General features: G+C 37.3%; 1 protein-coding gene and 1 long non-coding RNA gene across 18 annotated transcripts in view; both read left to right on the top strand.

Annotated features, from left to right (window-relative positions):
* The window catches only part of LOC146404854 (uncharacterized), a 1,116,837-nt gene that overhangs the window by 1,049,972 nt on the left and 49,286 nt on the right, over positions 1 to 17,579 (top strand). The gene's annotated exons all lie outside the window — the stretch shown is intronic.
* EML4 (EMAP like 4) overlaps positions 1 to 17,579 on the top strand; it is a 150,007-nt gene that overhangs the window by 96,858 nt on the left and 35,570 nt on the right. For 14 of the 15 annotated variants that reach the window (XR_014842088.1, XR_014842086.1, XR_014842087.1 and 11 more), the window contains 4 exons: positions 199 to 309; positions 2,083 to 2,178; positions 11,078 to 11,212; positions 11,327 to 11,462. Coding sequence is in view for 9 of the 15 variants with exons in the window: in XM_021087582.2 (XP_020943241.1) it covers positions 199 to 309; positions 2,083 to 2,178; positions 11,078 to 11,212; positions 11,327 to 11,462 (478 nt within the window). In the remaining 6 variants the exon portion in view is untranslated. Of the gene's footprint in view, positions 1 to 198; positions 310 to 2,082; positions 2,179 to 11,077; positions 11,213 to 11,326; positions 11,808 to 12,803; positions 14,008 to 17,579 lie in introns of those variants that run through there. The other variant, XR_014842089.1, reaches the window with a different exon arrangement.

The following is a 17,579-nucleotide window of genomic DNA, read 5'->3' as shown; positions in this document are numbered from 1 at the left end:
TTTGTTATTTCCTTATTTTCATAGTATAAGAAGAAAATACCTGCTCAGGATTCTTTGAGGGCTGTGTGTAAATGTAATAGCTATCTTTTATTAGGTGTTTAAGACGACGAGCAGTTCTTGTGGTAGTGATATTTATTTTCATCTTCCTAAATACTAGTGAAGTCCTACTATCTTGTGTTTTCCCCCTTGTTTTTTCAGCCTTTGCAACCCCATGTTAGAGTGTGGGATTCAGTTAGTCTATCTACACTGCAGATTATTGGACTTGGAACTTTTGAGCGTGGAGTTGGATGCCTGGATTTTTCAAAAGCAGTAAGTAACAGTTTTTAAAGTGGTAAGCCAACTGCACAAAGATGCCAAAAAAGAAGTTAAGCTCATTTGTGTGTGTATATGTGTGCGTGTTCATAGAAAGTGATAGCTCTGAATTGGAAAACGAGTTGTTAGCTGTTGCTTATCAGAGGGCAGCATTTTAACCTAAGTACTGAAGTACTTTTTGGTTTAGATAGGATCCAGGATATTACACTTAATTATACTTATTTTGTTCTGTCCTGAAATAGGATTCCAGTGTAAGAGCAGGAAATAGAGGAATACATATGTGTAGCATAGTTCAGTTGAAACAAGCAAAGAGATGTGCTTTTGCTTATACTTGAAATCTGTTTCATTTTAAAAATTCATGAGCATAGAACTTGGCCAATTCTGCACAATTAATCACCTTTTCCTAAAGTCATGTTGGAGCAAAAAAAAAGACCTTTGTATTCACTGAAATCATGAATTATTTTGGTTCTGAATTTATGATAACATGATTTTAAATTTAAGTTTAAAATTCTGTGTATAGACATCTTACCTAAGCCTTAAGGCTTTATTCTGGGGGAAATAAGATGTTACTCCTTTAAGCATTTTATTTATTCTTGAATTATATGTAATTATTATAGAGCATACAGGAGAACTTCTATATTTTCAGATCCATAATTTTTAGTTTCAACTACAAATATCCCTCCAGATTGTATTGGGCCTTGTTCATGCTTTAGAATGTATTTATGTATTTGCGTTATCTCTTCAGTTCCTAGCTATCAGCAGCTATATTGTGGATTATGGGTGTTTTGTGGGACATGGAGGAGGAAGGGACAATTTTAGAGCAGACAGATAAATTTGAATGGATATAGGAACTTTACTAGCTTGAAGGCACTGAATGTCAAGGGGTCTGATGAGTCATGAATTGGGAGAAAGGCATTTAGATAAGAGGACAGAAGGGAAATACATTTACTGCCTTTTCTTTTAACCCCCTAGTATGTCTGTAGCAAGAACTGCTGTGATTTTGTTGATGCCATTGTTACAGTATTAAGACTGCCTTGGATTGTCTCATACTCTTAATTTTTTCTAGTTTAGGTACTCATTCCAATATTGAATGAAAGAAAAATAAAGAGTAAGCTCTGCCCTTCCTCAGTACCTCACACTCATCACCACAATATTTCTTGGTTCCATGGACATCATAAGGCATATACCACAAATTCTGCTAAAAAAATTAATCTTTTAGTATCATCCACAGTTCTTTTTTCCTAAACTAGGAAGCATAAATTATGTGAATGAAAAATAGTTTCAGGAATATAGATAGGAACTTAGTTATGTTTTTGTTTATCTTGTTTATTCATGTTAATTAAATCAAGCATATTATGGAAAATTGAAATTGGCATACTTTAAAATAGCCATTAATTTTAGCTTGTTCCATCAAATTAGCAAAATTTAGAAGCAAAGTTATGAAATTATATACATTTCACATCAACTTTAAGGAAAATACATTAAATATAGGAAGCATGAAGGAAGCATAAGGTGCAGAAGGGACTAGAGTATCCTCAGAATTCATTATTTGCAAATGAAGATCAACCTAAGGGGAAAAATTTAAATAGAAATTTTTTAAGAATATTATATTTCTAAAAATACAGTCTTAATGTATTTATTAAACTTAAGGAACTGTGAGTTTAAAGGATTTCAGATTATCTTAATGGTGGCAATTTTAATAATATGGTATTTCTTCTTAGCATTACCTAAAAATTTTTTAATGCCTTATTTAAACTGACTTTTCTTTAGGATTCAGGTGTTCATTTATGTGTTATCGATGACTCCAATGAGCACATGCTTACTGTATGGGATTGGCAGAAAAAATCAAAAGGAGCAGAAATAAAGGTAAAAAAAGATCTTAATTGGGAATTATAGAATACTTTTTTTTGGCAGATCCTTGGAAATATATTGTATATCCTTAGGGTGCAAGAATGCACCAACTGGCCAAATTTATCAGATTTATTGATTTGTCATCATTTTTATGGTAGTCTTAGGATAAAAGTCTAGCAGCTTCACCCAGTTTTAGTAATATTTCAAATACATTGTACTACTGAAGTGCCAAGCGAATGGATGTCTGATCTCAAAATTAAGACTGAATATTTTACTTGGCTTCTTCATTAACAAAATGTGTTATTTTATTCGATCTTGAAAGCTTAAAAAATCAGTTCCCTAGTGGCTCAGTAGTGGGTTAAGGATCCAACATTGTCTTTGCTGGGGCACAGCCCCTCCCAACAATCCTCCCCCCCCAAAAAAGCTTAAAAAATCTAAAGGAAAAAGTCAACCTCAGGGATATGGCTGACTTAAATGAAAAGCGTATATGAGTTTTTTGCTCTTATTTATGTCTGTAGGATTATTACATAAAATGCAACCGCCTTTATAGTTGTCATAGAATGTTGTTAATCCTTTTCTGTGGATCAGGCTATAACTTGTAAGAGAGGATTGAGGTTAGCATTGCTACTTCATCCATGTGGGTCAGAAATGGCCTCCTTCTGACAGGCTTTCAGATGGATTCAGTGTGACAGGATGACTTAAAAAAGCCTATAACATATTTGCTGCATTCTTAAATAACATCATATTCCTCTTCAGTTGTTCTCTCTTTTAGTTTTATTTGTATAAGCTTCAAGCTTTCGGCCATTGTATAAAAAGAGGTTGTTTCTTTTAAGTAGTGTAAATTAATCTTTTGAAAGAAGTAGAGTAGATTTGATTGTACTTGAACATAAGGTGTCAGGACACCTCACACTTTACAAAGTATAAATGAAGGTAGACTGTCTTTCGGCCGTCATTTACAGTAATTTAACATTGAAACATAGGGACATTACACCAAAGTGAAGTATGTGGATTTTGGGCCTTTGTAATGTAAGCTGCCAGATGAAGTCTTAGGATTTTCCTCCTCCTAGCCACTCCTTGGTCTCCTTTCCAGAACCTCCATTGTTGGTGTTCCCCAGAGTTACATCCCATGTCTTCCACTGATACCACATGCTGCTCCCATTGCTCCCATGGTCTTAGTTACTGCCTGCTTGTCCCACATCAGCTACCTCCCGCCCAGATCGCTCTCACTGATTTCAACCTGTATTTCTTGTTGCTGCTGGGTATCTTGAGTGCCCCAATCTGCAGTCATAAGCAACATATGTTGAACATATTCCTTAACCCTCAACCATTTATGCCTCTCAGTGACTGACGTCAGATTCCACTTAGCTGCCCACGCTAGAAATTTGGGCATCATTTATGACTCCTTTTTGCTCACTTTTCACATCCATTCAGTCAGTAAGTTCTTACAACTCTGTATCCCAAATGTCTTTATTAGAACTCTTTCATTGCAAATAACTTCAAAACAGTGAAAGCAGACTTAAAGGTAATTTATTGACTCATAATAGGAAGGAAAAGAAAACCTCTAGTAAAGGTCAGAGAGGGATTTTGCCTCAGGAATGACTTATTTAGGGACTGGATCACTGATTCTCTCTCCTCTTAGCATCTCCCTATGTGTTGACCTTATTCTATACTTGTACAGATGCACTCTAGCCTTGCTTAAGTCACAAAAATTTGAGGAGTTAATACATTACATGTTAATTTATGTAAATTTAAAATTCAGTAAGGCAACTTCAAAACCTTGTGGACAGAAATTAAAGAAGTATTATACAATAATAATGAATAGAAGACAGTATCGTAAAGATGTTCCTTCTCTGCGTATTGCTCTGTGCATTCAACATGGTCAAAATCCCAGCATGGTACTTACAGAAGTTGACAAGCTGAATATATTTGGAGATATGACTGGGTAAGAGTACACAAAATCTCTAAGGTTGGTGATGATGTAAAGTAACTATAACTCTCATTTACTACTTCTGCTCCTGTGAATTGGTATAGCTCTTTTGGAAAACGGTTTGATAGTACCTAGTAAAGTTGAACACATGCACACGCATCCTCTCTGACCCATCCTGTTCCACTCTCAGGTATAAACACAAAAGAAGTATGTATACATATATGTTGACCAAAAGGGCAAGAAATCAAAAATAATGGAAGCAAAAAAAAAGGAAAATTACTGAAATGCCCATCAATAAGAAAAAGGATAAATCAATAACGTGGTCTTTCCGCATAAAGGAATACTATACAGCAATTAGAACAATCAAATGACAGTATATGTACCAACATGAAGTGAGTCTCACAAATCTAGTGTTGGTAAAATAAACCAGTCACAAAGGCGTACAGTATGGATGATTCCATTTAAACAAAACAGACAAAGCTAATCTTTGCTGATGCAAATGAGGATCATGCCTAGTTCAGCAGGGGAAGGGAATAGTGAGTAGAAAGGGGTTCTGGGTGTTTCTGGGATGTTAGTAATGTTCTCTCGAATGCTGTACAGAGGTGTGTTCAATTTGTGAAAATTTATCAAGCTATGTACTTAGGATTTGTGAACTTCTGATAATATAGTATATACATCAGTAAAAAGTTAAAATATCCGGAGTTCCCGTCATGGCGCAGTGGTTAACGAATCCGACTAGGAACCATGAGGTTGCAGGTTCGGTCCCTGCCCTCGCTCAGTGGGTTAAGGATCCAGCATTGCCGTGAGCTGTGGTGTAGGTTGCAGACGCAGCTCGGATCCAGCGTTGCTGTGGCTCTGGCGTAGGCCAGTGGCTGCAGCTCCGATTCAACCCCTAGCTTGGGAACCTCCATATGCCGCAGGAATGGCCCAAAGAAATAGCAAAAAAAAAAAAGACCAAAAAAAAAGTTAAAATATCCTGTAAGGCTACACTCATACCCAAAGTGACTTATATTCATAGATTACTTCAGTTTGAGATACAAACTGAATACCTTACCACTAGAACCATGAATTTATATACTTGAGAATATTTATAGTTAGTTATAATCCTTGATCAATTTAGCATAAGGTCCAGCTATTTAGTGGTTTCCCTTTTGTCTGTGTAAAAACTAAGGACTGTTAAATCAGTTTTTAGGCATTCCTGTTGTGAGTCAATGGTAACAGACCCCATAGTATCCATGAGAACACGGGTTCGATCCCTGGCCCCGCTCAGTGGGTTAAGTATCCAGTGTTGTGTGAGCTGCAGTGTAGGTCACAGACGGTATAGGTCTGGTATTGCTGTGGCTGTGGTGTAAGCCAGCAGCTACACCTCCAGTTTGATCCCTAGCCTGGGAACTCCCATATGCCATGGGTGCAGCCCCAAAGAGACCAAAAAAAAAAAAAAAAAATCAGTTTTTAAAGACAACATCATTCTGGAAGAGAGAGAACTGATTTTGCTTTGTTATTTATGTTATATATATTGTTACACATTATCTTTTCTCTTTTTTCTTCGAGTTTGATTGAAAGATAATTGGCATAACAGCCCTGTATAGGTTTAAAGTGTACAGCATAATTATTTGTTGTGCACACATCATGAAATGATTATCACAGGAAGTTTTGTGAACATCCATCTTTTTATACAGATAGAAAATTAAATAGAAAAAAATGTCTTTTTCCTTGTGATGAGAACTCTTAGGATTTATTCTCTTAACAAGCTTCATACATAAATACAGCAGTGTAATAATATTTATTATATCCCTAGTACTTATTTATCTTATAACTAGAAGTTTGTACCTTTTGATTGCCTTTATCCTAACCCTCTTCTCCCCAACCTCCGCCTCTGGTAACCACAAATCTGGTCTCTTTTTCTGAGTTTGTTTTTGAAGTAAAATTGACCTACAGTTCTCCGTTAGTTCCTTTTACACAACAGAGTGATTCAGTATATCTATACATTTCAAAATGATCTCTGCAATGTCTAGTTAAGATCTGCCACCATACAAAGACAGTATATAAGTATTGACTATATTCACCACACTTAGATTTCATACCCATGACTCATTTATTTTGTAACTAGAAGTTTGTGCTTCTTACTCTCTGTCACCTATTTATCTCTTCCCCGACTCCTCTCTCCTCTGGCAACCACCTATTTATTCTCTGTATCTGTGACTCTGCTTCTGTTTTGTTAGGTTTGTTCATTTGTTTTGTTTTTTTAAATTCCACATATAAGTGAAAGCACAAAGTACTGATCTTTTTTTGACTTATTTCGCTTAGAATAATACCCTCCAGATTTATTCATGTTGTACAAATGGCAAGATTGCATTCTTTTTCTTTTCTTTTTTTTTACTATCTTAGTAACATTCCATTGTTAACTTTATCCATCTTCTTTATCCATTCATCTATCGATGTGCACTTAGGTTGCTTCTATATCTTGACTATTGGAAGGTAATGCTGCAGTGAACATAGGGATGCATATGTCTTTTCAAAGTAGCACATTATTTTTGAAGTTTACTTTGATCTGTTAGGTGGATAAAATTCTATACTAATTATTGTGTACAATTACACAAGAAAAGATACTGTCCTTTTCCTTCATCTTATAACCTGAATTCTAACTAAGGAGGAAACATTTAGAAATATATACTATTTTTAGGAGTTCCCATCGTGGCTCAGTGGTTAACAAATCCAACTGGGAACCGTGAGGTTGCGGGTTCCATCCCTGGCCTCGCTCAGTGGATTAAGGATCCGGCGTTGCCGTGAACTGTGGTGTAGGTTGCAGACGTGGCTTGGATCTGGTGTTGCTGTGGCTTTGGCGTAGGCCAGCGGCTATAGCTCCAATTAGACCCCTAGCCTGGGAACCTCCATATGCCATGGGAGTGGCCCGAGAAAAGGCAAAAAGACAAAAATATATATATGTGTGTGTATATATATATATATACACACACATACTATTTTTAAAATATCTTCAGTTCAGTTATGTCAGTGAAAAAACTGTATTTGTAATTCCTTTGTGACTTTCCTGATTGATTGCTTCCTTTCTCATTTTAGTTCTTTTAAACTCCTGTCTTTCCTAGGATTTTTTTAATTTTTTATTATGATTTTATTATATTTTAATAGTTATTTCCCCAATACAGTTTTTTTTTCTATTGTACAGCATGGTGACCCAGTTACACATACATGTACACATTCTATTTTCACACATTATCATGTTCCATTATAAATGACTAAACATAGTTTTCAGTGCTGCACAGCAGGATCTCATTGCTAATCCACTCCAAAGGCAATGGTTTGTATCTATTAACCCCAAACACCGCATTCATCCCACTCCCTCCCCCTCCCCCTTGGCAACCACAAGTCTATTCTGCAAGTCCATGATTTTCCTTCCTGCGAAAGGTTCATTTGTGCCTTATATTAGATTCCAGATATAAGTGCTGTCATATGGTATTTGTCTTTCTCTTTCTGACTTACTTCACTCAGTATGAGAGTCTCTAGTTCCATCCATGTTGCTACAAATGCCATTATTTCATTCTTTATTATGGCCGAGTAGTATTCCTTTGTGTATACATACCACATTTTCCTAATCCAACCATCTGTTGATGGACATATGGGTTGTTTCCATGTCTTGGCTATTGTGAATAGAGCTGCAATGAACATGTGGGTGCATATGTCTTTTTTTAAGGAAAGCTTTGTCCGCATATATGCCCAAGAGTGGGATTGCTGGGTCATATGGTAGTTCTATGTATACATTTCTAAGGTATCTCCATACTGTTCTCCATAGTGGCTGTACCAGCTTACATTCCCACCAACAGTGCAAGAGGGTTCCCTTTTCCTCCATACCCCCTCCAACATTTATTTGTGGACTTATTAATGATGGCCATTCTGACTGGTATGAGGTGGTGTCTTGTCATTTTGATTTGCATTTCTCTAATAATCAGGGATGTTGAGCATTTTTTCATGTGCTTGTTGGCCATCTGTACATCTTCCTTGGAAAAATGTCTGTTCAAGTCTTTTTCAATTGGGTTTTTGGCTTTTTTGCTCTTGAGTTGTACAAATTGCTTGTATATTCTAGAGATTAAGTCCTTGTCCATTGCATCGTTTGAAACTATTTTCTCCCATTCTGTAAGTTGTCTTTTTGTTTTCTTTTTGGTTTCCTTTGCTGTGCAAAAGCTTGTCAGTTTGATGAGGTCCCATGGGTTTATTTTTGCTCTTATTTCTATTGCTTTGGGAGACTAACATGAGAAAATATTCATAAGGTTGATGTCAGAGAATGTTTTACCTATGTTCTCTTCCAGGAGTTTGATGGTGTCTTGTCTTATATTTAAGTCTAAGCCATTTTGAGTTTATTTTGGTGCATGGTGTGAGGGTGTGTTCTAGTTTCATTGCTTTGCATGCAGCTGTCCAGGTTTCCCAGAAATGCTTGCTGAATAAAGTGTTTCTTTCCCATTTAATGTTCTTGCCGCCTTTGTCAAAGATTAATTGACCATTGGTGTCAGGGTTTATTTCTGGGTTCTCTATTCTGTTCCATTGGTCTGTCTGTCTGTTTTGGTACCAGTACCACACTGTCTTGATGACTGTGGCTGTGTAATATTGCCTGAAGTCAGGGAGAGTTATGCCTCCTGCTTAGTTTTTGTTCTTCAGAATTGCTTTGGCAATTCTGGGTCTTTTGTGGTTCCATATAAATTTTTGGATTGTTTGTTCTGGTTCTGTGAAAAATGTCATGGGTAATTTGATAGGCATTGCATTGAATCTGTAGACTGCTTTGGGTAGTATGGCCATTTTTACAGTATTAATTTTTCCAACCCAGGAGCATGGAATATCTTTCCATTTCTTTACATCTTCTTTAATTTTCTTGATTAGTGTTTTATAGTTCTCAGCATATAAGTCCTTTGCCTCCTTGGTCAGGTGTATTCCCAGATATTTGATTTTTTGGGGTGCAATTTTAGTAGGTATTATATTTCTGTATTCCTTTTCTAATATTTCATTGTTAGTATACAGAAATGTGACTGATTTCTGGATGTTAATTTTATATCCTGCTACTTTGCTGAATTTGTTGATCAGTTTGAGTAGTTTTGGGGTTGAGTTCTTAGGGTTTTCTATATATAGTATCTTGTCCTCTGTATACAGTGGCAGTTTTCCCTCTTCTCTTCCTATTTGGATGCCTTTTATTAATTTTGTTTGTCTAATTGCTGTGGCTAGGACTTCCAGTACTATGTTGAATAACAGTGGTGATAGTGGACATCCTTGTCTTGTTCCAGATTTTAGTGGAAAGGCTTTCAGCTTTTCTCCATTGAGTATTACATTTGCTGTGGGTTTGTCATAAATGGCTTTGATTATGTTAAGGTATGTTCCCTCTGTACCCACTTTGGTAAGAGTTTTTGTCATGAATGGAATGTTGGACTTTGTCAAATGCTTTTTCTGCATCTATTGAGATGATCATGTGATTTTTGACTTTTGTTAACGTGGTGTATGAGGTTGATTGATTTGCATATGTTGAACCATCCTTATGCACCTGGGATGAATCCCACCTGGTCGTGGTATATGATTTTTTTATATGCTGTTGGATTCGAATGGCTAAAATTTTGTTGAGAATTTTTGCGTTTATATTCATCAAAGATATTGGCCTGTAACATACAAAGAGGAACTTATACCCATTTTCCTTAAACTTTTTCAAAAGGTTGAAGAAAAAGGAACACTCCCAAAGACATTCTGTGACTCCGCCATTACCCTAATTCCAAAACCAGACGAAGATTTCCTAGGTTTTTTTGAGGAAAGGGCATAAAAGCTCTTGGTTTTTTGGTTTTTCATTCTGTAGGATTCATTGGTGATCATTTTGTATCTTCTTTTTAAGCCTTCAGCCTGAGGATGAATCTCTAAATCAGTAATATTTTCTTGAATGAATGGTTAATAATAATAGTATAAAGAAAGATAAAATTGGTGGGTTTTTGAAGACCAAACTGGCAGTGTCCTTAAGACAGAATGTACATTGCTATTTCATTTCCTAGTTTTTGTTTTTGTTTTTGTTTTGGCCACCGCCCACTGGGGAATCTCAGTTCCCAGACCGGAGATTAAACCCAGGCTGTGGTGATGAAAGCACCATGTCCTAACCACTAGATCACCAGGGAAATCCTTCATTTGATAGTTTGGTGTCCTTTTCCTTGAATGTGCAAGAAGTTAAAACAATCTAAAACTGAAATTCTTATAAATGTCTTCCTAGTGAAGAGTTACTATATATAGATAGCATGAAAGATAGTAGAATAAAGACATCAAATTTAAATCATTATTCTAAAAATTTGTTACTAAAATTTATTTTTTCATTTTTTAAGTTTTTTGTTGAAGTATAGTTAATTTACAATGTTGTGATATTTTCTGCTGTGCAACAAAGTGATTTAGTCGTATATGTACACACATCCATTCTGTTTCAGATTCTTCTCCCATATATATCCTAACAGAATATTGGGTAGATTTCCCTGTACTATACAGCAGATACCTGTTGGTCAGTCATTCCATATACCGTAGTGTGCATATGCCAATCACAAACCCCTAGTCCATCCCTCCCACCACCACCTGTCCCCTTTGGTAGCCCTAAGTTTGTTTTCAAAGTCTGTGAGTCTGTTTCTGTTCTGCAGATAAGTTCATTTGTATCCTTTTTTTTAGATTCCACAGGTAAGTGGTAGCATATGATGTTTGTCTTTCACTAATTTCACTTAATATGATAATCTCTAGGTCCATACATTTTCCTACAGATGGCATTATGTCGTGCTTTTTTATGGCTGAGTAGTATTCCATTGTATGTATATGTGTGTGTGTGTATAAAAAATTTTTAGGGGAAGAGATCTTGGGGGAAAAAAGGCATTTCCTTAAAATTTTTCCCCATCTTTGATTATCAGTACCTATAATTGTCACTTAATGGAGATAAGGACATAACATTCATCTAATGCTTTCTTTCTCTTTCTGCAGACAACAAATGAAGTCGTTTTGGCTGTGGAATTCCATCCAACAGATGCAAATACCATAATAACATGTGGTAAATCTCATATTTTTTTCTGGACCTGGAGTGGCAATTCACTAACAAGAAAACAGGGAGTTTTTGGGGTAAGGATCAGAATGTTATAACTTCATTATAAAACTTTAGTTTTTTAATTGTTGGGTAAGCACAAAGTCATCATGCCAAAGGGAGAATTGAAAATTCTCATTGTTTCATTGTAGAAATATGAAAAACCAAAATTTGTGCAGTGTTTAGCATTCTTGGGGAATGGAGATGTGCTTACTGGAGACTCAGGTGGAATCATACTTATATGGAACAAAACTACTGTAGAACCCACACCTGGGAAAGGGCCAAAAGGTACAGTATTCTCATATTAAAATCCTTATTTTTAATTTGCACATGCTGCTGTTTTAGTCCCATCTCTCACCCAGACCAGGGAGAGCAAACTGCAGGGAAATGGTATGAGTCACTAACACAGGTTTTGTTTTTAAGGTTTGTTTGGCTGCACTTGCAGCATGCAGTTCTCAGGCTAGGGGTCGAACCCAAGCCACAGCAGTGATAGTACCTAATCCTTAACTCTAGACCACTAAGGAACTCCTCTTTTTAAGGATCTTGATGATAGTTTTTTAAATTTTATTTTTTTTTATTTTTATTTTTTTTGTCTTTTCTAGGGCCGCACCCACAGCATATGAAGGTTCCCAGGCTATGGGTCTAGTTGGAGCTGCAGCCGCTGGCCTACACCAGAGCCACCACAATGCAGGATCCAAGCTGCGTCTGCAACCCACACCACAGCTCACAGCAACGATGGATCCTTAACCCACCGAGCGAGGCCAGGGATTGAACCTGCAACCTCACGCTTCCTAGTCAGATATGTTACCACCAAGCCACAACAGGAACTCCAGATAGTTTTTTTTAATCAGATTATTTACTTATTTATGAAGCATATATAACCTGCTTTTGACTACACTACACCTTTCCTTACAGGTGGTAATACAAAATAATTAGGTGATACAGATACATGCTAATTTAAACACTGTAAAGATTTAAAAGAAATCATCCAAATCTTCAGTGTTTTGTGAAGCCTTCACAGAAGTAATGGTATTTAAGCTAAGCCATAATGAATGTACAACACTACAAAAGATATGGATCCTTGATCCCAGGTAGGGAAAGAGTGTAAGTAAAGGGAGAAAGATAGTTACGAATGTGAGACATCCGGACAGTGTGAATAAATTCGTTATGTGTTAAGAGAAACAGGAGCTAGCTAGCATGAAGGAAGTATGATTTTTAAAAAATAGTAATGTTTTGCAGTTCCCCTTATCAAGTTAAACTAATACATACCAAACCATTGAAAATTCAAACAGGAATTAAAGATATAGATTTTCTGAGTTATCTACAAGAATCCTTAAAACTGGTTGAGTTCACTGTGGAAGAGAGAAGAGCTATGAGGCCAGGGATCCTTTGTCCCACAGTTAGATGACCAAAAAAGAGCCTACAAGGATTACAGCAGTGAGATTTAAAAAAAAAAAAAAAATTGGAATTCCCATCGTGGCTCAGCAGGAATGAATCTGACTAGTATCCATGAGGATGCAGTTTCGATGCCTGGCCTTGCTAAGTGGGTTAGGGATCCAGCATTGCTGTGAGCTGTGGTGTAGGCTGCAGACATGGCTTAGATTCCATGGTGACTGTGGTGTAGGCCAGTGGCTACAGCTCCAATTCGATCCTAGCCTAGGAACTTCCATATGCCACAGGTGCAACACTAAAAAAAAAGACCAAAAAAAAAAAGTAAGAAAGAACTTTTTATTTAATGTCCCTGAGCAAGGAAGGTGAGAGTTCCCAGGAGCATCAGTGCTATAGGGAGGTCAGGAAGAATAAGAACAAGGAAAGACCATTAGGAGTTTGCTATTACAGTATAACTTTAAGGCCATGGAACGCTAAGTGTAGAATAGCCAGTTTTATATTCTTTTTTAAAAATTTTATTGTTAATTTCATACAGCAAAGTGGTTCAGTTGTACATACATGTATATACACACACTTTTGAAAAAATATTCTTTTCTATTACAGTTTATCATAGGACATTGAATATAGTTCTCCGTGCTCTGCAGTGGGACCTTGTTGCTTAGCCCCTCCATGCATAACAGCTTCCAGCCACTAATCCCAGCCTCACGCTCCATTCCTCTCCCAACCCCTTCCCCCTTGGCAACCACAACTCTCTTCTATCTATGAGTCTGTTTCTGTTCTGTAAATAGATTCGTGTTGTATTTTAGATTCCAAATATAAGTGATATCATATGGTGTTTGTCTTTCTCTTTCTGACTGACTTCACTTAGTATAATAATCTCTAGGTCCATTCATGTTCCTGCAAATGGGATTGTTTCATTCTTCTTTATGGCTGAGTCATATTCATTGTATAAATGTACCATATCTTCTTTATCAATTCCTCTCTTGATGGACATTTAGTTTGTTTCCATGTCTTTAGAATAGCCAGTTTTAAAATGGAGAATTTTGAGAATCCCATTTGAAAATGGAATGGAAATTAAAGTTACTAGAATCACTCAGTAGTCTTCTTACTGTTGCCTAAAACCTGAAAGTAAAATGGGAATTATGAAGGAAGAAAGATGAAAAATCTTAGATAACAATAGCTGGATTGGGAGTTCCTGTCATGGCTCAGTGGTTAACGAACCTGACTAGTATCCATGAGGATGTGGGTTTGATCCCTGGCCTCGCCCAGTGGGGTAAGGATCTGGCGTTGCTTGTGAGCTGTGGTGTGGGTCATAGACACTTATCAGATCCCGAGTTGCTGTGGCTGTAGTGCAGCTCCAATTCAACCCCTAGCCCAGGCACCTCCGTATGCTGCAGGTGCATTCCTAAAGGACCAAAAAAAAAAAAAAAAAAAAAAAAAAAGTTGGAATGGTGACAAGAAGAAAGATTATCCTTGAAAAAGAGCAGCAGCGTACATCTTATTCTGAGACTACAGCTTTGGAAGACAGATATCTTATGTGGCTAAATGGTGGACAAAATTGCTCTAGGTAAAAAACCTGAAAGTTTTAATTTTTAATGGACAATATATGAATAGTAATATAGGAGTTCTCATCATGGCTCAGTGGTAATGAACCCAACTAGTATCCATGAGGATGTGGGTTCGATACCTGGCCCCACTTAGTGGGTTACAGATCCCGTGTTGCTGTGAGCTGTGGTGTAGGTTGGAGACGTGCCTTGGATCCTGCGTTGCTATAGCTGTGTTGTAGGCCGGCAGCTTCAGCTCTGATTTAACCCCTAGCCTGGGAACTTCATATGCCGTAGGTATGGCCCTAAAAAGCAGCAACAACAAATATAACACACTATCCTTATCAACTCACGAAAGGGTGGTTCCAAGAACTTTTTGTTAACAGGTGTAACTTAGAAAGATAGTCCCAATTTTTTATTTGTGTACATTTGCTTACCTTTCTCCTCTCCTTTTCCTATTATAGCAAGAGACTACAGGATTCTCTCTTCCCTGGGCTGGAGGTACCTGTGAGAGCAGTGTACATAGCCATGTGGTGAAATGGGAGAGAGGAGAAAAAAAGAATAAACTCACAGTCCCCTTTCTTCTTTTTCTTTTTGTCACTACAGCCCCTCTTCCCAGCCCCAGTAATGGGCCTTGGCATTCATTCATCTTGAACTCAAATTGGTTTTTCTCAAAAACACAAATATATTTTATATTTAAGTCCCATTTGCACCCAAATACACAGGTCCACTTTGCCCTTTTCTATTGTAGATGAGAAAATTAGAGGAAAAGCACTGAAAATAGCCCTTTTCCACCCCATTGTTTCATTACTGCTTAAGGACAATAAAACTGAAAAGATATGCAGAGAACTGTATACTTCCTTCTGAGCAGAGGTTATACAAGAAAAATTGGAGACCTTGTTCTAAAATCAGTAGGCTGGGAGCAGAGACAGATTCTTTTTTTTTTTTTTTTTTGTTATTGTTGTTGTTTGTTGTTGTTGTTGTTGCTATTTCTTGGGCCGCTCCTGCGGCATATGGAGGTTCCCAGGCTAGGGGTTGAATCGGAGCTGTAGCCACCGGCCTACGCCAGAGCCACAGCAACTCGGGATCCGAGCCGCGTCTGCAACCTACACCACAGCTCACGGCAACGCCAGATCGTTAACCCACTGAGCAAGGGCAGGGACCGAACCCGCAACCTCATGGTTCCTAGTCGGATTCGTTAACCACTGCGCCACGACGGGAACTCCGAGACAGATTCTTTATTAGTGGTAGCAGTAGAAAGAAAATTGGTAAAGCCAATCAGTCTCTGAGTTCCACCAAAAAAGGGAGGAGGTGATGGGGAACCAACCTGGGGTTCCTGAGACTTTCCCCTGGGGCTTGGAAGAGCAGCATGACCTGGTTTCTCCTATTTATCTGCCTCCCCTTAAACACTGAAATAACTCCTCTTTGTCTTTCTGGGGTCTCTGCATCAGACCAGGAAATCACAGGTGATTTAGCAATAAGGGAATCCTTGCTCCCCTGCTTAGAAGGAAAGACCCAGCTGACATGTGTGTTTTCCCTAATAGACTTTCCCAGGACAACACAGTGTCTGACATTTGTGATTTGCTGTTTTGAAAATTATTTGTTAAGGAAAGCTATTTTAATCTCAGCTTTGGGTGTCAGTAAGCTGAGTGGTTCTGATTAAAGCGCTATTTTTACTGAAATGTGGAATTTGAACATCTCGTTGTGCATGTCTTATTATCATTGTGAAGTTTTACACTGTATTTTTTAGGAGATATGATAGATTACTGTTTTCCATATCCATTCACCTGAATTTCCAAGCTTGGCAGTTCAATTAGATGTGTTGAGAAAATTTTTTTAAAATCTTTTATGTTGTATTATCAGTGACCCTGATCTCAATCATGGCCATGCATTCTTAGCCTCTGTTTCAGTTTAGCTTTAAAAAATCTCGTAGAAGAAGAATGGCAGTGGGTTGAGGATTTTTTAAGTGTAGAATATTATTTAGTATTCAGAAATTAAAATTACTGGGAGTTCCTGTCGTGGCTCAGCGGTTAACGAATCTGACTAGCATCCATGAGGACTCAGGTTTGATCCCTGACCTTGCTCAGTGGGTTAAGGATCCAGTATTGCTATGAGCTGTGGTGTAGGTTGCAAACACAGCTCAGATCCTGTGTTGCTGTGCCTGTGGTGTAGGCCAGCAGCTACATCTCTGATTCAATTCCTAGCCTGGGAACCTCCATATGCTGCAGGTGTGGGCCTAAAAAGCAAAAAAAAAAAAAAAAAAAAAAAAATTACTAGACAGTTTTTGTAAGATATATTCATCATTGATCAACAAATATTTATGGAGATTTAATTTGTGCAGTATATCATGCCTAGAAATTTAATAGTTAAGGATACCATTTTTGAGCTGTTTCACATTGTGCTCAGAAACATTTATTCAAACACCAAACAAAAATAGCCACTTTCAAGTTCGTTGATGCTGGGAGTAAAACAGTTCTCTCAAAGGAAAGTCACATGATTTAAAAGAAAAAAAACTAGTGGATAGAAATCATATGTATTTTTACATAAAATCAAAAATTCAGCATGATTGGAGTTCCTATCATGGCGCAGCAGTAATGAATCCAACTAAGAACCACTAGGTTTTGGGTTGATCCCTGGCCTCCCTCATTGGATTAAGGAGCTGGCATTACTGTGAGCTGCGGTGTAGGTGGCAGACGTGGCTCAGATCTCATGTTGCTGTGGCTGTGGTGTAGCCTGGCAGCTGTAGCTCGAATTAGACCCCTAGCCTGAGAACCTCCATATGCTACAGGTATGGGCCTAAAAAGCAAAAAAAAAAAAAAAAAGCCCAGAACTCCTAAAAGTTCAGCATGAATATCTGTATATTTTTTATACTGAAAACTGAGTTACTTGCTCATTTCTGATAAAACTTAGGGCCTTGACAATTTAGTTTAAAATGATTTCCCAATACAGCTTTCTGTTTCTTCCTTACCTCACTTAAAAACTTAAATGCTGAGGAGGGAATAAAATATCATTTAAATGATCTTTCTTTTTGTGGAAATAAAACAACAAAAACTTACTAATGTTATGTTGGAGTAGCTGAGGGAGCAAGTTCAGTATTGAACATGCACCTATTCCAGATTTTTTATATTTGTGACGTTTATGTATATTTATATACTTTATTCCTTTTGTACCCCTTTTCCATACACGAAAACTAAGAATTAAAGACATTTATTAATTAGCTCAAACTAATAGTTAAAATGAGTTCTCAGATTTGATTTTTGAAGATCTTCCAGGTATTTGACTGTCACCTTTACTTCAAAGCAAGTGACCATACATGCACTTTGAGGTATTGTGGCAGATGGACACCAAATTCCTTCTAGTACTGACACCTGGCCTGAGCATTGTGGGTGATGTAAAGAAGATCACCAGTTTATGATAAAAGAGGATAACTCAGAAACAGCCAGATGGAAAAGATGCACAGGGAAAGCATGGG

The sequence above is a fragment of the Sus scrofa genome, chromosome 3 (assembly GCF_054392235.1).
Source record: "Sus scrofa isolate SSC_HxYL_T2T_F1_AM1 chromosome 3, Sscrofa_HxYL_maternal_Yorkshire_Landrace_v2.0, whole genome shotgun sequence".
NCBI classification, from domain to species: domain Eukaryota; kingdom Metazoa; phylum Chordata; class Mammalia; order Artiodactyla; family Suidae; genus Sus; species Sus scrofa.
Note: the sequence above shows the minus strand (reverse complement) of the source record. Positions and strands in the feature narration are given on the sequence as shown.